General features: G+C 39.7%; 1 protein-coding gene across 1 annotated transcript; it reads right to left on the reverse strand.

Moving 5' to 3' along the window:
- Window positions 1-1,654: 1,654 nt before the first annotated feature.
- On the reverse strand, window positions 1,655-21,692 carry SMU1 (SMU1 DNA replication regulator and spliceosomal factor). The gene is made up of 12 exons (XM_068553150.1): window positions 21,558-21,692; window positions 18,183-18,393; window positions 16,678-16,830; window positions 15,531-15,641; window positions 12,340-12,468; window positions 10,743-10,862; window positions 9,270-9,386; window positions 8,511-8,638; window positions 7,812-7,938; window positions 5,310-5,477; window positions 3,476-3,628; window positions 1,655-2,168 (listed from the first exon to the last, which is right to left on the reverse strand). The coding sequence occupies exons 1-12, from the start codon at window positions 21,581-21,583 to the stop codon at window positions 2,070-2,072; spliced, it is 1,542 nt and encodes a 513-aa protein (XP_068409251.1). The 5' UTR covers window positions 21,584-21,692; the 3' UTR covers window positions 1,655-2,069.
- Window positions 21,693-22,214: the final 522 nt, after the last annotated feature.

The raw sequence follows: 22,214 nt of genomic DNA on the forward strand, positions 1-22,214 counted from the left end.
ACATGCCGCGGAGCAGCTGGGCCTGTGGGCCACAATTACTGAGCCTGCACGTCTGGAGCCTGTGCTCCGCAGCAGGGGAGGCCGCGATGGTGAGAGGCCTGCGCACCGTGATGAAGAGTGGCCCCCACTAGCCGCAACTGGAGAGGGCCCTCGCACAGAAACGAAGACCCAGCACAGCCATAAATAAATAAATAAATAAATAAATTTAAAAAATTAAAAATAAAAATTAAAAAAAAACACCTTTTAGGTTTGTGCAAAATGAAGTTGTGGACAGATACACAAACACAGGTGACCTGGGAAAAACAAAATTCATTTTTTTTCCCCCATTTTTTCTTTGTTAACACCAATGCATTACTTCGTTAAAAAAAAAGATATACTTAATGGCTCTCAGTCCAGTCCTCTCCTCTTTGCCTGGTCTCCCCAGACCCTACCATATGTCTAGCACATGCCTTGCAGCTATGGCACACTGCAGTGCTCCTAAGATCACCAAAGCCCTTTACCTTCAGGTCCTGTTGGTCCTTTTATGGTCAACTCCAGAAAGCCTTTCCTAACCCATTAGGTCCGGATCATCAAAAAAACAACTCACTCACTCCAGATTTTCTATTATCTAACTATTTTAATTAATCCTGTTAACTTGTTTTTCTCCCCTATCCTGTGACAGAAACTAGTGTTTTTAACCATCCTGAGCACTAGGTGCAGGAGCAGAAGGTGTTTGCTAAAAATTCCCAAAAAGAATAAGTGTACATGTGCTGAAAAGATTCTTGCTCTCCATGAGCCTTGGCACAAAGTGTGCATCTCACAACTGCCAGTTCACGAGGTCATGGGCTAAATCAAAACTCCAGTTTCTTGAAGATTTTTCTAAGGAATTTTAGTATAAGCTCTTTCCACCTTAAACTTTCTTAAGTGAAAGCCTCTTCACTGGGAGGAATGGCAGACTACATTAATATAGACTCACAGCTATTCAACTCTCAAATTGGCAGCAAATGACATTCTGTGAAAAAGCTGCAGGTTTTGTGTCAGACAGTTTTGGGAATATAACTGGGAAAGATGGATTTCATAGTGCTGCTAAGAATTATTCAGCCAATATTAAGCATTTTTATGTGCTAGGCACAGCTAGCTGATCCCAAATACAAGATCAGGCTATATTTCAAGTGACAAAGGTTTGTAAGACTATACAAAACTTTCCCCACTTGTTTGTACCTACTAATTGGGAAAATTAAAAGGGGGCATAAAAGGCCTGCACAAGCAAACAAGCTCACTCTCTTGAAATGGTACCTAGCATAGTACCTTCACACATCAACACAGGCATTCCATATACATCTTTGGTTGAAACAGAAAAGAGACACCCACATGCATTTCCAAATATGCCAAAACTGAATTCTCATATAATGTGTCCTGCAACTAGTTCTATCCATAAAATGAAGACGATATTCCCTGGAAAAGGCACAGCTAAGAAAAATGAATGCCTTGGGGAGGGCAGTGAAATGAGATCCTATGTGACACCTGACTTTACATTCAGTCTGTCCTACCCAGGAATTGACTTCTGGCTGTACTTGAGATTCAGGAATAATAATATAGTGTCCCACCCTCTTCATTTGATTCCAAGTAAATATGTTAACTAGATGAGCACTTACTTACATTTAAAAACAAAGCCTCCAGAAAGGTGTAAAGTTTATTAACATCTTTTAAAAAAAAAAAAGATGGAACAGTAAACAGCTACTGAATTTGGGATAGTTCCTTATTTACAAGTTTTACTGCAGGAGGCCCGTTTTAATCAGCATTTCAAATAATCAAAGGAGTACAGTTTTTCCCTAGAAATATCGGTATTTCACTCTCCAGGTAAAAGACTATTGAAAACATTAAGTGACTGCCCCAGTTAGATAAGCGAATACCTTGAAAATATATAAAAAAGAGTAACTGCTACTTAAACATGAATTTTCACAAACTTATTCTTGTGCCTAATTCAGACAATTTACTTAGAAAAGCTGGCCTAAAAACAAAAAGCAACACATGAATATGTCTTCATTTTAAGTACATGCTCTCAAGCTAGTTTAAAAAGAAAAGTTGAATTAGGGTTTCCAGAGTTTTAGGAGTCCATCTTCACTGTAAGTAGCAATCAGGTTCTGATGAGGGTGATGTGCAATACCAATCACATCCTTCTCATGAACCTGGAATAGGTAAAGCACAGGATTAGGGTATACAGGTCTCTAACAAATCACTCTGAAGACGCTTCCAGAGCTGAGTGGGAGGGAAGAAGAATGAAGCTCCTACTTCTCACCAAAGGAATCAAGCCCAGGGCAGCCTCAAAGAGTCCTAACCAAACACACAAACCAAAAACTCAAACGAGGCTATCACAGGACTGATGACATTTTCTGTACTTTTCTTCATAACGTATAAATAACACTTTGGGCCAAAGCACTCCTGCACTACAGCCGGTCCTAGTCATCATCACCATTTTATAAATATTAAGCCAAGACGGTGGCTGAGACCAAACAATTCCTTCAACTCAGTGAACTTAGTATTTTCCTCAACTAGAGGACACCTTCCACCTCATCTTGTTTTGTTCACATCTTGGATCTATACTGGAGGCTTCACAAGGCAGATGTACCAACAGTTCACTCAAGAACAGTTTGAGATGAGATTATTCTCTTAACAGGTATGTGTATAATTTTTTATACATTCACCAGACCATTTCTTTTTCCTGGACTGCAGACGACTACATTTTCCCTGCCCAACCACCCCTCTGCATTTGGGCTGTGGGCGTCATGTGACTAATTCTAATCAAAAAAGAATGACGAACAAAGTAATATAAACAAACCACTTCCAGATGTGGATCTTTAAAACATCCAGTATACCCCTTCAACTATCTTTTCTCCTTCTAAGATCTTAGGGGCCACATATTCCAAATGGCACAGCTAAAAGAGGAGGACAATGCAATTTATATCACACTGTGACATAATAAGAAATAAACTTTCATTGTGTTAGGCCACTGAGATTTAAAGATTGTTTGTTACAGCAGCTAGCATTAATTATTCCTTGTTACTGATTGAGCCCTCTTACAACACAAAGCTGCTTAAAAACATCATAATCAGTTTGATAGGATAATATACAAGGAACTTGCCTTTGAAAGGACACGGAGAGGACTAGCTATATCTGCCACTCTCCAATCGCCCTGGAGAAGGTCTAACCAATCTAGCTGGCTAGACAGCCATGTTCCCTTCCTTCTTCTCTGCTTTATGTACACCCATCCTATCCACTTGAAGCTGAAGGCTCACTAAAGGATGACTTTTCCTGATACAGGAGGTAATTCCATACAATTACTTATGGGCCTTTTTTTTTATTTAGTGACAACATTTTTACATTTTTTTATACCAAGGTTCACACAGATAGCAGTCTGGAAAAGGTTTACGTCAGAGTTCAGAAAGACATAAGCATTAACAATTTCTGTAGATGGCCGTAAGTCAGTAATACTTACTGTCAAAGTTCTCTCCAGTTTGCCAGTGACTGTGCTGAAACAGTAGAGCACAAAGTCCTCCCCTACACAGTATATCCATTCACCACGGGGAGACAGGGCACAGCAAACAAAGTCACCACCTTCTCTCTTACCAGAACTGAAGCTTCTGACAATCTAGATCATTAACACAGCCCAAGGTAAAAATAAAACACCTGGATTAGCAACAGTTCTACTGCAGCAGTTTAAACTGACATCTTTATGTTATTTTGTACTTTGGTTTACTGTCATTTATAATTAGGTTACCAGTTCCATTCACCATGTCCTGAAATATTCAAAGGATAAGCTATCTTAAGTCAGTGGCAGACAGACATTTACAATTCACTTGTCCCAAGTCACCAATCCTACTCTTTAGCCTACTGAGCCATCTTACCCAGAAGCAAATTCGTTAGCATACACAATTTCCTAAATCAACATACTACTGGTTCTCAGTGCTCTGTGGGCCCATGCTCCCCAGTTTCCTCTTTCTAACAGAATGAGATGCCCTCTCCATTCATGATGGAACTCTGTCTCCTAGACCTTGCTTGCTCTATTTTACATACCATTAAGATCACCATAAATCAATGGAGAGAAACCAATCTCAAAAGGTTAAAAGGCTACATATTGTATGATTCCATTTAATTACTATTCTCAAAATGAAAAACTGTAATAATGGAAAACAGATCAGTGGCTGCCAGGGGCTAGAGCTGTGGGGGAAGGATTTAACTATAAAAGTGTAGCACAAGGGAGTTTCTTTGGGAGTGATGAAACAGTTCTGTATCTTAATCGTGGTGGTTACATAAATCAACACGAGATGAAATTTCACAGACCTATTCATGTCCCACCTCAAAATGAATGCATGTAAAGGCGTAAAATCTACATAAGGTTTGTATGTGAGTTAACAGTATTGTACTGATGTCAATTTCCTGGTTTTGATAACTGTACAATGTTTATGTAAGATGTTATCAGTGGGGGATGCAGGTCAAGGGTGTATAAGAACTCTCTGACCTGTTTTTGGAACTTCTTTGTGAATCTAAAAAAAATTTTTTTAAGTTTTTAAAAAGCCAAGCAGAAAACTAGGAAGTGGGCAACTATGGCTATTATGCAGTGTCCCAACAGGTACTGCAGACCAGCCATCTCAACCATAGGTTCGTCACTACCAATTTATCATTTATAGGGACTCAAGCAATGGAGAGAGAGTTCCATACACCAGCCCCTGGGTCTTCCCCATGCTCAGCAGGATCCCCAAGTGCCCAGCCCAACATTTCAGTAGCATCACAACACAGGCCCAGGGCTTGAGACCTCAACCTTGATACTCCTAATGTCCCTGGTGCTATAAAAGTGAGGTTCCTTGGGAACCAGCAGGTGTTCTGATTACAAATACACATCATAAAGACACTGTTGCCCTTCTCCTATTGGAGTTCCACCTTAGATCACATGGTAGCTAGCAGATGTCCCAAGCTGGTAATCCACACACACTATCTCCCTCATTCACACAGGGATTGTTATATCAAAATCTTCAGTGAGGTTCTGCAGGAGGCTTAAAGACAGATCAGGGTCTCATTTATCCAAAGGATGCAAAAGAAAGAGAATAGTACACAAACATCCTGGGGAAAGCAGATTAACTATTGAGATGCCAAAAAGATGTTTTGTAGACACAGAATTTAAAATTTTAAGTAAGTGTCTGAAAAACAAATACAGTGTATATGGTTTTCCAAGTGGTGAACCCACATTTGGTTACTGAAAGTGCCAGGACCAAGACACGCTGATTTGGGAACGGCCCACAGGGCTTGAGCAAAGGCACTTTCTGAGCACTCACCTGTCCCTGCATGTTCATGATGACCACTGTGTTTGATCTGTTGCAAACCACAAAGTGCTCTGGGTTTTTAGGAAGCAGGATCACACTGTTGACAGTGATGTCTGTCCCTGCAGTGCTGCCCAAGGATTTAAAGGTATTTGAACATTCTGTGGTCTTCATGTTCCAGATCTACAACACAAAAATATAAGGCATAAACATTTGGGGGGCGGGGGAGGAAGGTTAACAATTTCTAATGTTTTGCAGTTGAAAATTATATTACTAAAAAAGAAAAAAATTGACTCAGAAAAAAAAGCTGCTTACAGTCCAAATACCTAGCATTGCCATATACATAAGAACTCCCCATTTGCTGATTAACTGGTATAAACAAAATAAAAACCAGAAAGCGAAATAATAAAATCCTTTTAAAATTTATTATCTGTTCCTACAAAATTTTCCTTGGCTAACAAGCTACCTATCTTTAATATCAGCTATGTGTCAACACTGCTACTGTCATAAACAACCAGAAAGCTACCCTTCTCTGGACACCAAAATGAAATGAGGGTTTTTTAAGATTTATATGCTCAGGACCCTGAGATTCAGATTTGGTAGGTCTGGAGTGGGATGTAGGTTTCTGCATTTTTTTTAATCTTTTTTTTTAATTAATTAGTTAATTATTTGGCTGTGTTGGGTCTTGGCTGCTGTGCGGGCTTTCTCTGGTTGTGGCGAGCAGGGGCTGCTCTTCATCGCAGTGTGAGGGCTTATTGCGGTGGCTTCACTTGTTGCAGAGCACGGGCTCTAGGCGCGCAGGCTTCAGTAGCTGCGGCAGGCGGACCCTAATGCGCACGGGCTTCAGTAGTTGTGGTGTGAGAGCTCAGTAGTTGTGGCTCGTGGGCTCTAGAGCGAGCACGTGGGATCTTCCCGGACCAAGGATCGAACCCATGTCTCCTGCATCGTCAGGCGGATTCTTAACCACTGCACCACCAGGGAAGTTCCTGTGCGTTTTTTAAAAGCTCCACAAATGATTCTCAGCTTGTACTGAGAACCACTGCACAGAAGTTACAATGTTAACAGACACACATGAGGATCCATGACGTGGAAGCTACTCTTGGCCACTTGTGTGACCTCTCCCAGTCCAACATTTCTTCTGCTAATAGTTCTCCACCCTAATGCTTCTCACCTGGCCCTTCTGAGCTACTATGAACTGAAGTGGTTAAATCAGACATCACAGTTATTGAAATCTGAAATGTGCTTAGAGAAGGGATGGACCAACTATTGCCTGGCATTGTCTGGACAGCACTCACTTCATGAGGTATAAAAACCTCAAAGGCATGGACTATGTTGTGTTTCTTCTGTGCCTTCAATGGAACCCAGCACAAAACAGATGTTGAATGAATACCTATAAACAGGAGGAAATAGTTGCCCCACTAGTTGTCCCAGTATTTATTTTCTTAATAAATACTGTATCATCTACCCCAATCTCCTCTCCAAAGCCCAGCAGCCTAGAAAAGCAATGAACATTTCAGGGATCAAGAGTTCTAAGACTTCGAGAGTTTTCTGTCCAAAAGGTCAGTGAGATGCTTTACCCCACTTACTGCAGAACTAAAGGAAAAGACCACAAAACAAAGAGACCTACACAAGCCACCTCCCAATGGTATTTTTACAAGTTGTGAGGCCCATATATTGATACATAGCACAAAGAGGGCAAACCGCATGACTAAAGCACTAAGAGCTCTGTATTTCCCCACCCATCCTGAGGAAGAGTATATCTCCTACCTTCAGGTTTCTGGTTCAATTCCCAAGCCAGAACAAGCCACTGCAGAAGGTGGTCTGACTGTTAGGGATTTGTGTTAGAATGTTTAGGTCTTCTGCCACGTTAACACTCACATAAGGCAATTTAAAAGCAGATCTAGAATGTAAATGGAGTGTCTCAAAGATCTCTAGCGATTTTCTATTTCCCATGGAAAAGAAGATGGATTTCCCATCTTCTCTAGGAAATGAGGCCCTCTGTTGAAATAACTAAATCTCTTAAGGTACCGAAGAGCCACTACTTTCAGATGAGAGCTGAAGGCAATAAATAAGTATCTGAGAGAGGAGTTGGTTCTACTCTATGCCCCTCCTGCTCCTCTTGAAATGCTATTAGAAAGGCCCGAATGTGGGGGCTCGGGGTGGGATGAGACCTATTTATTTAGCCACTGAGCTCTTCGTGAACTTGTTGCGGTGGACCATACCTATGGCAAGATGGAATTTCACCACTGTAAATGGGGGTGGACTTAAGTTTAGAACTCCACATCTTTCCTCTTTTCCTACACACGATAGCGTCTGTAGGGCTGAGATTTGAGGTCCCTAGGCCAATAGGAATTACCACAGAATATTACTATTGTCACAGACTCACCTCAATTATGGCTAAAATACTTAGTAAAGAGGTTTAACCACCACAATTATCACCATTATCACCACTGAAAACTCCTCAAAGGGCAAAAATGGAATAGACACCCCAAAACAAACCAGTAGCAAATACTTAACCTTTACAGTGCCATCAGAGGATGCACTAATAATATAATGCCCATCCTGTGTAAATGTTGCTTCATTAACAAAGGAGGAATGGCCACGAAATTCCTTCAGGGTTTTTCCAGATTTTAAACCATGAATTCTATCACAAATAAAAGCAAATGAAAAGAACAATTAATATTCTACATATTATGGTTGGGACCAACTGTTGAAAGCATTTTAGATGAATTATAGAAGCTCATGTTAAAATATTAAGAATGAGGGCTATGCAATTATGTATGCAGTATTATTTTCCTTATGTCAAACAATCAAACAAAACCACAACAAAAGCTTTGCACAGAGACTGGAAGAAAATATGCCAATAATACCACAAGCTTCTGTTCAGCAACAGACTTCTAAGTCTCTGCCGGGTCCCAGGAATCTGTATTTGTCACATGTCCTCTAAGGTGACTCTGATGCAGGGGGGTCCACAGACCACACTTTGAGAAATATGAAGTACTGCTATAATCCCTTTCTAATCTCTCTTCTAGGTAAAGACCCAAATGGACAACACAATAGCACTGTGTCAGCTGTACTTTGGGGAAATAAGGTCTCACATACCCTCACTCTCCATATAAAAGCATCCTGGTGAAAACGTAAGGAATCACTAGTACCTCCCTCTAAGGCTTCACCATATTAAACCCAAGTGAGGGCAGTTTGGGGATTCTTACTTACCTAATTGTCTGGTCAAAAGAGGCACTAAGGATCTGACTGCTATCCTTAGAAAAGCTTAGACAGGTGACACCTTTACTGTGTGCTCTTTCAAATCTCCTTAAACACTGTCCACTCTGAATCTTCCATACCTTTATTAAAAAAAAAGAATAGTAAAAACCTGTAAATACTGTCCCACTCCACTCTGCAGAGCCAAGCAAGATGCAGTGCTCACTAATATGCTAAAAACAGCATTAAAAATGCATGCTAATAGCTGAATATGATATGTCTGGTTCACACAATACAATGATAACGTGAATCCTTTGAAACTTAAGCCTCTTTCCTTTTAAATTATTAAAACAAAAATTCAGACTCTAAGTTCACTTAGCAGAGACCATTTCTGTATTTTATCTAGCCCAGGGGATTTTAACAGCAATTACATACAAGCCACAGCTAATCAACTGCTAATCACCTGCAGACCACCCCATCCCCTAAGCACAACACACCATATAAGGTGAGCCACAGTGGCACACCAGAAAGGGCACAAGCAGATCTGGACTGAAGTCCCAGATCTGTCACTTACCAACCGTGTGACCTTAAATTACTGGACCTCCCTAGGCAGAGTTATTATTAGGATTAAAGAAGAAAAACTAAAGTCACTGGCATAAAGCTGATGCTCCATAAAGAGCAGCTGTTATTAAGCAAAAAACCTACGTAGGACACTAACTCATTACAGAACTCTCAAAATGTCTGCATACAAGAGTTCATGCCACTAATTCATACCTTGATTTTCCCATCTTGGGCACCAGTTGCTAACATTTCTGTATCTCTGCTGAAGCACATGCAGAGGACAGCATCATCCATCATCATGAAGTTATCCTGGGCCTGGTACTTAAGATCCTAAAGGAAACAATGATAAGCAGTTACCAAAATAACACAAAAACACCAGTTACCCCAGGTCTCTGCAAACTCACTAAAAGCAGGATAATGGACTATGCCGACTCTAAATCTCCAAAGCAAATACTGTCATGCACACTATCCTGATGAACAACTGATAATACTGGGAATAACTTTTTTACACAATTCAAATAACTATTATAAAAAATGCAAACATATTAGCCTGCATCTTTTGCTTATGATCCTTTCTAAGCAAAATTTCCCTACAGTACATATTGTACATCTTTAATATATCTGAATTTATTTGTTTTTAGGGTATGACATGAGAAATTAATGTTTTGTCCATACTGTCAGCTACCTTTCCTAAAACCATGTATTGATTAATCTATTTATTTGTTACTTTTCTTTTATCATCCATTACTGTTCATATTGAAATATATTTTTTCTAAAGTATAGAAAGAGACTGCTTCATGGTTAAAAAAAAAGGTAAATTATAAAGAAATAGACAATGTAGAAAGTGAAAGTCACTCATAAATCCACTAAGCATGGAGTGGAATTTAGTACTCTATGATCAAGATTACGTTTTAAATCAGGGGTTAGTCAACAAGTAGCTATTTGGGAAAAAGTTAAGTTGGATCTACACCAATTTTATCACCCTAAACAAATGCCAGATGGATCAACAATTAAACATAAAAAGAAACATAATGAAGGAAGTCCAAAGGTACAAACTTCCAGTTGTAAAATAAGCGCCATGGGGATGTAATATACAGCATGGTGATTACAGTTAGTAATACTGTATGTATATTTGAAAGTTGCTAAAAGAGTAGATCTTAAAAGTTCTCATCACAAGAAAAAAAAGCTTCTATGTGTGATGAAGGATGTTAACTAGACTTTCTGTGGTGATCATTTTGCAATATACACAAGTATTGAATCAGAAGCAATCCAAAAGAGAAATGGGCAAAGGATATGAAAAGACTTCACAGAACAGGAAATACTGGTGGCTTTTCACATATAAAAAGATATTCCACTTCATTCAGAATGAAACACAATTAGTCCTACAATAAGGTTAGATAGGAAACAATAAGCAACTGCTTACATATACACATAGAATATTCCAGAAAAGTTACATAAGAAACTGGTAACCCTGAGTGGACCAAGGAAGGGAACTGACTGGCTGAGGGACAAGAGGGGGGAACAAGACTCTTTACTGAATAACCGTTCTATTTTATAAAATGTTTTATCAGATGTACATATTACCCATTCAAAAAGTAAATTTAAATTGCAAAAATAACAGATAATTTAAAAACAGTAACAGATAATTCTCCCACTAGAAAAATTAATGTATTTAAAATACTTTACCTTCCTGATTTTTCCAGTCGTAAAGTTCCATACTTCAATGAATCCATCAACAGACCCAGTAACCAGATACTGACCATCTGGAGAAAATCGAGCACACTCCACATGTGATTTCTGACCAAACTGTTTCAAATGAAACAATGAAACAGATGCACTTTTATGTAGTGGCCTTAAAACAATTCCCATTTTAAACTTTTGAGAGCTCTGCCCTAGCATAAAGCCATAAAGCTCCTGTATCATGGAGTTTGGGAGGGGTGTTTCTGTACCCAGACACCAAGAGATGCTAGATATATTTTCTCCAACCAGTTGAGCGTCTAGGCTCTCCACTGAAACTAGTTTTTGTTCTTGTTTTTGTTGTTTTTTTTTTAAATGAAGTTGGTATTTCCAAAGAAAAGCAAAATAATATTTTAACAAGGGACTTAGAACAAATAATCCTGTTAACTCAAGCAATAAATTTTTACCAGAATCAGCCACTGTTGGCATGACTTTCACACTCAACTTAATATGGCATATGTTCCTTTTTTTTTTTTCATCTGGGGGAAAAAATTCATTTTTCAAAATAAATGGCTATTTTCCTCCACTATATTTTAAACAAATTTTCCATCACTGCTTCTTTTCATGACCTTCATTTGATCAAGTGATAACGTGTGGCTGACTAACTCTAGGAGAACTGATTACAGCTGACAGATTGTTTGCCTGGGAAATGTATCCTGAGCATTTACCAGCAAAGGTGCTTCCATTAACAGATAAAAACTACAGAACATTAGACAGATGGGAACAGAGAAAAGTTCTATTATGAGTTTCATTTTAAATGCCAAAAAAGGAAGTGTTTATAACAGAAAATCTTAGTCTGGCAGCATAATTATAATGGATTTCTATTTGTCGCAAGGTTTTAACCAGGGTAAGTAAAAGTGCTGCCCCAAAATACCTTTACATGCAAATCAAAACATATAATCCAGAAAAGACAAATTCAAAACACTAAGCCAAAGTCAAAGATTTGAGGAATATGAATTATTTTTAAATCTATAAATTCAGAGCACAAACCCAGAAAGAAACTAATAAAAAGGAGATGCTAAAGTAGCAAATATGGTTGTAATTCTGAGGACTGCAACAATTGTTTCATTATGCTTTTTCTTAGAAAAGTCAAAAAACAAAAACAAAAAACACCAAGAACCAGCCATCAAGGTGATAAAATTATTTTCCTCAAACACCACTCAAGCCCAGTTTATAATCCATGCCTGGTACTTTGCCTAACACGTAGCAAGCAAAAACACAAATGTTGAACAGGACAAATATATAGAAATTTCATGGTTCTTAGTCCCAGGCTTAACCAAAGAGCTAAGCAGTCTTCCAAATGCAGGATTCCTTGGAGGAAGTCCAAGGGCAGATGATGGGCCAGATGTCCAATGTATGTCCACTCGGTAATACAGTTGAGGTGTGCCACTGCCTGGGTCACCAGCAGCAACCATGAATGTTGTCAGAGCTGGAGAATGAGTTCTGCTCCCCAGCCCAAGCTCCTGGCACAGGGCCTGGCTGAGCAAGCATACATTGAGTCCCCAACAAATGACTACCGACTGGCTGAAGTGTCCAAGGATCCTACCTTAATATGCCTGCTCAGCTGTGTAGGAAACTTTTCTTCTTCCACATCTTTGACAGCTGCTTTGCCTCGGAACAAATCTATGGTCATACCAGGAGGAAGCAATCCCTGGTGCTGCTGCCACTTCAGTGCCTATGAGAAAAGAAATCCACTTGGGTGCTTTTAAGATCTGGTCCTGATTGCTCAAAGCCTGAAAGGGTGAGGTTCACAGGAAACTGTGAGCCATCCAGAGCCAACCATCTTTGGCCATCCAAACACAACATAAGCTCAGCTACTCTGTGTCCTAGGAACACAGGCTGATCTCAGGGTAGAAGGGGACTCTGAGAGCCAACAGGGCCATGTTTTTACACCTATTTTCTTATAGGTGTCTCTTATTATAAATAAAATTTGAAAAACAGAAATCTCCCATAGTTCGAACATCCAAACACAGCTACTGTTAGCATTTCATATGTTACCTTGTAGTATTTTTCCCCTGACATATATGTTTAATTTATATAGCTGTAATTATACCATATGTAAAATTTTATATTCTGTTTTCACCTATCATTAGATCATGCTATGACATGACTAACATTTCGATGGCTGTACAATATATCCTATGCAGTGGATGTTTCACAGTTTATTTAATATATTAATGGACACTTATACTGCTTCTAATTTTTGCACTCATCTAAATAATGCTGCAGTGAACACCTTTGGACATAAGGCTTTTTCTATTATGAGGATATTCCCCACTTGGAATAGATTCCTAGAAGAGGACTTACTGAATCAAGAAAAGAACACAAACGGTTAAGGCTCTTTATATATACTGCCAAAGTGTTTTCCCCCAAAGACACAACTTCAATAGCATTCACGACTGCATTACGGGGAGTGGAAAAACCATGGACTTTGAAGACAAATGGTCCTAGTTTGTCAACTATGCTATTCTGACTCCCAATTTCACCAACTAAATTCAGGGGAAAAGCCTAATTCCTAGAGCTGATGAAAGGATAAAATAAAATAATATATGTAAAGTCTATATAACACAGGGACATGATCAATGTTGATTCCTTTTTCCCTTTACTATATCAAGAAAACAATAATTTTGGATGTCATTTAAAAACTCTAATGAGTGGAAAGTTACGCCCTACTTTAGTCAATTCTCTGATTAGAGTTTGAGCTTTTCTGCATGTTTATTAACTACATATATTTCTTCTGTTAGCTGTTTATTCGTGTTCTTTGCTCACTCATCTATTGTGGTCTTACTATTTTTCTTATCAATTTGTGAGCTTTTAATGTGATCAACACATTGTATTTGTTTATGTTTGCCAAAAAGAATTTTTTTCCCAATCTACCCATTTTTTTTATTATAGCTTTAAAGGTTTCTTTTCATCTTAAGTTAAACTCTCAAGGAATGAAATTTGTTGACCTTTACCTTGGTGTTTACTCCCTACTCACAGGAAGTCCTTCCCTAACAGGAGGTTTGATACATTATACCACCACCTAAGTTTTTCTATATTCTTAAAATACATAACTTTCACTCTATCTGAAATTATGCTTATAAAATATGAGAGAAGGCTCTGATCTGACATTTCTCCCCCATTCTAAAGTACGTGCCCCAACACCATACACTTAATAATTCTTCCCTGTTCCTAGGTTCTGTGACATTCCCATTATCATCTATTGAATTCTTATAAATAACAGGATCAATTTCTTGCACTGCTGTTGCACTGGATGCCAAGTACCAAAATGATTCAAACTATAAACCTGTTAAAAGCTTCACTATTTCTAGGGCTAGTATGCTCTCAACATTCTTCCTTTCCAAAATTTCTTTGATGAATATACTTCCAAGTTTATTTTTTCAAGTGAACACTAGAATTCTTCTGTGAAACAGTTCTAATCCTATTGTGATCTTTATTATAAACTGCCTTAAATCTAAGAAGAACTGGCATCAATGTCAGTCTTATCCAGGAAAATCAATGTTTCACCATCTACTCAAATCTTCTATTTCTCTTGAAAGCTCTGAAAGGCTTTTGCCTTTTTTAAAAATGGAAATAAATCATGTATTACCCACAAAAGTTAATGCTAGAATTCTTATATTGTATGCTGTTGCTATAAACAAAAGCTCTTTTTTTCACTGAATATTCGAACTGGCCAGTGATGATATGTAGAAATGTAATCAACTTTGGTATATTTTATATCTCACAACTTTACCAAACTTTTAAATTAATACTATGATTATAGTTGAAATATTAATGTTTATAAATACTATTAATTTTATTTCTTTCCAAAATTCATATGTTGCTTATTTTTCATATTTTACTTTAATGACTGGAGAACTTGGCCTGTCTCCAATCAATGGGTACTCTCTACAGGCTCTTTACCCTTAGTCTGCAGCAGTTTCAAATCACTCCCAACTTTAAAAGGAAAAAACAAAAACGAAAACCCCTCTCTACATCACCCCTATCTCCTTCCTCTAACAACCAAGAAAGGAACAACTGGAGAGATGAAAAGGGAAGCCAAGAAGAATAGGGTTAGAAAAGCCAAGAGAGGAGTTTCATGAAGACGAGTGGTTATCATGGTTGAGAGCAACCAAGAGCACGGGGAAGATGAGGTCAGAAAGGAGTCTGTACTCTAGGTCGCATTAAAAATAATAACAACAATGCTAGTAATACTACTACTACTAAAAAAAAAAAAGAAAAGAAAAAGAAAAAACAAACACCACCAGCAGCTACCAGTTACTGTGTGTTTACAAGGTGCCAGGCAAAATACAATTGTTTTAAGTACCTTTTATCTCATTTAATCCTTACTACAACACCTAGATGAGTAACTGGGATCAAAAAAGTTAGGTAATATGCCCAAGACCGCACAGCTGGTAAGTGAGAGAGCTCAGATTCTAACTATGGTGAACATTTGTTCCACTTTGTTTCAGACAGTGTTCTGGCACGATGATCAACAATGCCCTCAAGAGTGGATGATAAATTCTATTGTTACCCTAATTCTGTCTCTAGAGTGTACGCCCTTAACCACTAATCTATACTGTCACTCCCAGGAAAGATGAATGTGGCATGGCACAGCTGTTGGTACAAGCAGCTCTACAGGTATTTCCCAGTTCTTAGGTTGTCTGATTTCTTTAGCTCATACATAGACTTTATATGGTACAGGAAACACTACCAGGAGTTCAGAGTCATTTCAGTTCCACAGGCTTTAATTACCTGACCCAGCAATGCCATGAGACGAGATGGAGGCACCACGCTGACTTCCCCAGCTAAGGCTTGGGCAATCGCTGCTCTTCTCTTCTCTTTGCTACTTCCATCGGGGTATGCCTGAAAAAGGAGCGGCAGTAGCATCACTTCCAAGAAATGGCAAAAGACATAAATGTGCTTATTTTAAAAAAAGTAACAGTAATCAAGCAGAAACATTCAAAAAGGAAAACATAAAAAGTTAAACAGAGGATTAATCAAACCATTTAGTTTTTAAAAACAACTTCTCAATTCTACCCACTTGCATTTCAAAAGCATGAGCTGAGACAGAACTGAGGTCAGCCAATCCACACCATTATTTCTGAAAAGAGCCTAAGTAAACTATGTCAAAGCCAGAGTTGTTTTTCCAATTTTTGAAAAATCTGCAGAGCCAAGGATTCTTTTATTCTTTAATAATTGTGTTCAGTCAAATGACTCCCAGCCCAGAAGTTCTTCACCACCTCTAACTTAAATCCTGTCCTGGCAATCCAAACTCCTTCCTTTATCCTCACGGTTTCTGTGAGTTTACTCTAACAACTTCCCATTATGCAGTGCCTATTAAATTCTTCTTCCTCCTACTTAGACAAGCTTCTAGTAAAAGACTGGGTGAAAAAGAATGAAACTATATATATATGGTTTTGGAAGAATAAAAGAATATCAATCATCATGCTCTACCAGTAAGCATAATCAGCTGAGAAGCAAAAACACAAGCTTTTAAGAACTAAAAGAACCGGGACTTCCCTGGTGGTCCAGTGGTTAAGACTCTGCACTTCCAAAGGGACACAAATGCACAGTGAACATACCAGCAGTAGAGCAGCACTTCTGGGCCAGTTAAATACTTGGGCTAATGGGGAAATGATACCAGAATGAACTGTCTACTTTTTTACTAATCAACACACAATCCTGTATGATGAGGTGTGTGAGGGAGGGAAGGTCCTCAAATACTAAACTAGATTATTCTCTTTAACATATGCAAATTTCAACCAATGTAAATAAACAAAAAAGTATCATTTTCAAAAATTAAATCAAAAATACAAAAAGTATCCAATAAAATGGTTTTAAAAAGATCACATTATTGCTCAAAGTTAACAACAGTTTCTTTTCATTACCACAGTCATACCTCTCGAGGATCGAAATAAGACCTGGCCAAGAGGTTTTCCAGATGAATATACCGTTCTGGCTGTGTTTGTTTTAACATAATCATGGGATCAGTCTGTCTCAGAAGAGATCTGGCAGCACCCAATTCACGGAGCTCTATTAATTCCAAAACAACCTGTATAATTGAAAGAAAATGGCTGTTTCAATGCATTCGCGTATTAATTTTTCTTTTTCAGTACAATTTCTGACATAGAAATGGCCTACCGAAATGATTTCCAAATCACAAATCAGGAAATGCCCCTTCTCCTTTTCACAAGCAATTTCAGGCAGACAACTACAGTAATTATAAAGTAATAACTTCAATCCTTTAACTTCCATCCTTCATTTTTATCTACCAATCTCCTCTCCTCTTAGGTCTCTTACTCAGAATGTAGAGGCTAAAGAAAACTAAAGATGGAAATATCTCTATAGGCTCCAGAGAAACCTTTCTCCAATTACCAAAATTTTCTTTAGGGAATTAACTAAACTCACGTGGATTGTAAAGAAACAAACTCATTTCCCTATTTTTACTTCAAACCACACGACATTCTTATTTCCAGAAAATCCACTCTGTTCTGTGTATAGTAAGTAATTTTACGATCTAAGTCCTGGTTTCCTGGCACACATCTTCTAAAAACCTTGGCATTTCCCCAGTGATAGGAATATCTTTGTTATTCATAAGCCCTCTGCATCACACGTTGAGTTAGTGCTAAGGCGATGGCTCAGGATAGGGGCTGGTTATCAAAAGGAACAACCATATGATTAGAGGGTTGATGCTCTGAGCCAGCCCAACCCTGCAGAGGGTCAAGGAACTAGAATTTGAATGAAAAATCTCAATGGAGCTTCCTGGTTGGTGAATACTTTAATGTGCCAGGTAAGAGACAAACTCTAACTCCATGGGGGGAAGGCACTGGAAACTCTGGTTCAGTACCCTCCCAAACCTCACCCTATATGTCTCTTCATTCAGCTGGTACTGATCTGTCCCCCTGATAATAAAACTGCAATCATCAGTATGTCACTTTCCTGAGGTCTGTGTCATTCTAGTGAATTATCAATTCTGAGGGGGTCATGGGGACCCTCAAATTTGTAGCCAGTTGGTCAGAAGTATAGGTGGCCCAAGACCCCAAAGTGTGGCTGGTGTGTGAAGTAAAGACAGTCTTGTAGAGGACCGAGCCCTTAACTAGTGGGGTCTGCACTAACTCTGGGTGGTTAGTGTCAGAACTAAATTGCAGTACACTATTTGGTGTCAGAACAGTTGGTGTAAGAATAGATCATTTAATGGTCACTTAAGAAAGAATTTCAATGTGGGAAAATCTTGGCTTTTCCAAGAAGAGAGATAAAAATACAGAGTAGCACTCAAGCTTTGACAGTGTAAATTTTAGGGCTGTTACAGCCCCATAATGCTTGAAGAAATGTTCACAGATGCTTTCCAGTCAGGGGGCCCACAATAAACCAACCTACAGGGATCAGCATCACCCCCACTCTTACCTGTTCATAGAGGTCAATGAGGGTTTTGTCTGGCAATTTCAGAGACTGTATAGCCTGTAAAACAGTGTCCCAATGGCCGCTATTAATGTCAGCCACAAAACTCTCAATGCTGTCCACAGTATTCAGAGACACAGTAGTCTCTTCCTGCAAGGTGGCTAATGCCCGATGTAAACTGTTCTCCTTTAGGTACTGCATGATAAGACGGATCACACTGAAAGAAGAAAGCAAGTCATTCAGCTCATGGATCCTCACTCACCAAAGAGGCCACAAAATAAAGCCCACCTCAGTTTATTTTTCTACACAACCATCCTCCTTTCACTACCTACTTTCCATTTCTTTATCATGTGAGTAAAACTTTCCAAAAAAATCACAGAACCTAAGTTACAAGATATCATCCAGTCCTACTTCCAACTCAGAACTAGGAGAACTGGGGGCTTCCTTGGTGCCGCAGTGGTTGAGAATCTGCCTGCCAATGCAGGGGACACGGGTTCGAGCCCTGGTCTGGGAAGATTCCACATGCCGTGGAGCAACTGGGCCCGAGCCACAACTGCTGAGCCTGCGCGTCTGGAGCCTGTGCTCCGCAACAAGAGAGGCCACGATAGTGAGAGGCCCGCGCACCGCGATGAAGAGTGGCCCCCGCTTGCTGCAACTAGAGAAAGCCCTCACACAGAAACGAAGACCCAACACAGCCAAAAATAAATAAATAAATTAATTAATTAATTAATTTAATTAAATTTTAAAAAAAAGGAGAACTGGGGTTCAGTGAAGGGAAATAATTTGCCCAATATCTCACAGTCAGCTAGGAAGCAAGTTAGTATCAAGAAGGCTCTCTTACTTCCAAGGTCAGAGATCTTCTTATTATGCCAAGTTTCTTATTAATTCATATGATTACACTGTTGCACACTATAGTAAAATACTTTAAACCAAGTCTAGTCACTGACACAAAATACTCTAAATGATTGGATGATCTGGTCCATTTTTCAAATGACAACAAAAAATATGAATTGAGACCTTCTTAAAAGGGATTTGTTGAACACAAATAAGTAGAGCTATACTGTATGTAAAAGCAAAACAAAGCTATGTGTCCTCACTTGCAAAAATAACACCTACCCACTGCCTTTGTTACCAAATGTTCAGGACAAGTGAAATAAAAACATGTGGATTCAGTTTCCCAAGGAAAAGAGGACGCAGACAATCTCCAAATACTCAGAGAACAAGCAACAGTTTTCAGCATGTGACAAGTCATTTCGAGTTAAATATATATAATTAAAACTTCTTGATCTTCGGCTTAGTGTTAAGGAGTCTAGTGAAGAATGTTGTTCATATAGACAGTAAAAGTTCACTTTACAGTGCTGTACTACACTGTTCTTCTCTTGCCTTGAAAGTAAATATGTGGCACACAAGGTATTTCTACTGGACAGCACTAGTATCGGGGGTCACACTGTCCTGGTTGGAAGGGATTTCAGACTGGAATTTAGTCAATTCTCTTTCCCAGGAGAGAAATAATAACCAAAAAATAATAACCAATGTTTACTATGTGTTCACTATATATCAGGTACTGTTCTAAGCGTTTTGGATTCATTTACTCCTCAAAACAACCCTATGAGGATGGCATTACTCTTATGTCCATTTTACAGATGAGAATTTGACCAGGTAACAGAGATAAGTGGAAAAATGAAGATTCAAACTGGCAGCGTGGCACGTGAACATACACCCTGGACAGGAAAGCAAACACCCTCTTCTTAAAAAGGGTTCCCTTTCTGCAGAAGGGAACTGATTACTGCTACTCACAGTAGTCTTTTCTCTCATGGCCCCTTCAAGAGATACCTGCTGTTCCAGTATCACACTGTCTTCCATAGCACACTTCCATTTACACTCCCCAAATGAAACACCACGCTTGCAAAGAACTCATATTTGACATAGCCAAAATCAAATTCACGTCCTTCAAACACAGTGTAATACATAAAGAGCTAAAAGCTTTGGAGACAGGCTTGAATTTAAATCAGAGTTCTGTCACTTACTGTGACTTTGGACAAGTCAGTTAACATCTCTTTGCCTGTTTTCTCATCTGTTAAAAATACCTACTCTGTAGGGGTTGGTCAAAGGGTTGACTACACTGCTTATAGTGTGACTAGCATAGAAAATACTTAGTAAAAAGCAGCAATTATTGATAATGAAAACATGCAGCTGGGAGAATGGTCAGTTCCCACTTTGATTCAGGCTCAAAGCATGGAATCCCTTCCAACTCCTGCCCTGACTTAGCTGTCTTCACCGCCAGCACTCTCCATCACCCTTCTTTGCTTTACTTTTTCTCCAAAACACTTACCACCATTTGCTAAGCCTATTTTACTTACTGCTTTTGCCTGCTGTTTGCCTTCCTCAATAACAATGTACTTTCTATAAGGGCACGGATTTTTGTTTGCTTCGTTCACTACTATATTCCCAGGGTCTAAAACAAGTACACAGTAGACTTCAATATTTGTTGAATGAATAAACCTCCCTTCTTCCTATGGCAGATCTTGAGGACAAGTCCTCTCTCCCTTACACTCAGGACACAAATGATACGTCTGCTGATTTAATTATTAAGTGTTGTTAAGAGCAAGGTAGAGGATGGAATCCTGGAAAAGTTCACTAAAGACCTTCTTCAGTCACTCATTAGCGCCCCTCTCCCCCAAGTCTATCATTCTCCTGGCCCAATTTCCACGTTCTGGCCCTCCTTTGGGCTACACAGAGCTCACAGACTAACCAAAATTCAGCGCCACGTGGAACTTCATAAAATAGCCAGTCGCTCATTCATTCCAAAGACAATCACTCATTCATTCCAAAGACAATCACTGAGCCTCGACGATGTGCTAGGAACTGGGACTGTAATGAAAAGGAGCCCCTAGAAGCCTACACAGGCTAGTAGGGTGGGCAAACGGTGACAATACTGGATTAAGTGCTGGGCAGAAAAAAGCACAGAGGGCCCTGAAAGCACAGGGGAGGAAACAAACCACACTGCTCACTGGGGGCGGGAAGAGAAAGAAGGCTGCGAGTCCGGCCCCCTTGTGCAGATAAGACCGGAGTCCAGATTGGGTGGCTAATTTGCTCAGTCACAGAGCGCACCAGGAGTCGGCGAGGGCTAGAACTCAGGTCTTCCAGGCATGTCTTACCGCCAACCCCGCGCCGCCTCCCACCGGGCTTTGGGCTTCCCGTCCGCTACTATCTTGTGGGCCCGCCTCCGAGGTAGCCAGATACAAGAAACTTCTTTGTGGGAAAGGAAATGCCCCTCCGCTCCCCAGTCTCTCGAACGCCACTCCCGAGCAGCTTCTACGCCCCCACCCTTCGCCTCCCGGCCCCCGCAACCTCGCGAACATCCACCACCACGGAACTCACTCCGAGGACTCGATTTCGATCGACATAGCGCTATCTTCCCTGGCGCAAGGGCCACTCCACTCTCAGGCCCAGTAGCGCAACGCACCAGCGACACCGCCGGCGGCCCCTGTACGTCACTTCCGCTCGACGTCCGACGCCCGCTCTGGAGGCAGTCTGTACGGAAGAGGGGCGTGGAGTGCGTGAGGGGCGGGGTTTAGAGAGGCGGAGCTTCGAGGGGCTGTCAAAAGTCGGAACCTGGGCGCCTGCCTGCTCCAGAGAATTCTCCGTTCTCCTCCCTAGAGGAAGAGTTGTATTTAAAGGACTGGTTTTTAAATTTTGCTTTTTAAATGTTTAATTAGTTGACTAGATTTAAAGGTAGGGTTGATTAATACATTGGAAACCAGTGGGCCACTAGGCAACATTTGCAGGAAAATTCCTTGAGTGTAAATAAATAAATGAAAGATTTTGAAGCCAAAACACAGTTTAATTAATCTAATTATGAAAAGTTGCGGACTCAGGACTTGCATACTCACTTCTTGGAACGAGCTAAATTACTTGTAACGTTTCCAACTAAGTATTTAGCTGAAAATGGTTTCACAGCAGTGGTACAATTACTGGAAAAACAATGAAACCAAATGCAAATGTGTAAAGGGCGATTTGAGACGTCTTTTAATAGAC

This window comes from Eschrichtius robustus, chromosome 10, assembly GCF_028021215.1.
Source record: "Eschrichtius robustus isolate mEscRob2 chromosome 10, mEscRob2.pri, whole genome shotgun sequence".
NCBI classification, from domain to species: Eukaryota; Metazoa; Chordata; class Mammalia; order Artiodactyla; family Eschrichtiidae; genus Eschrichtius; species Eschrichtius robustus.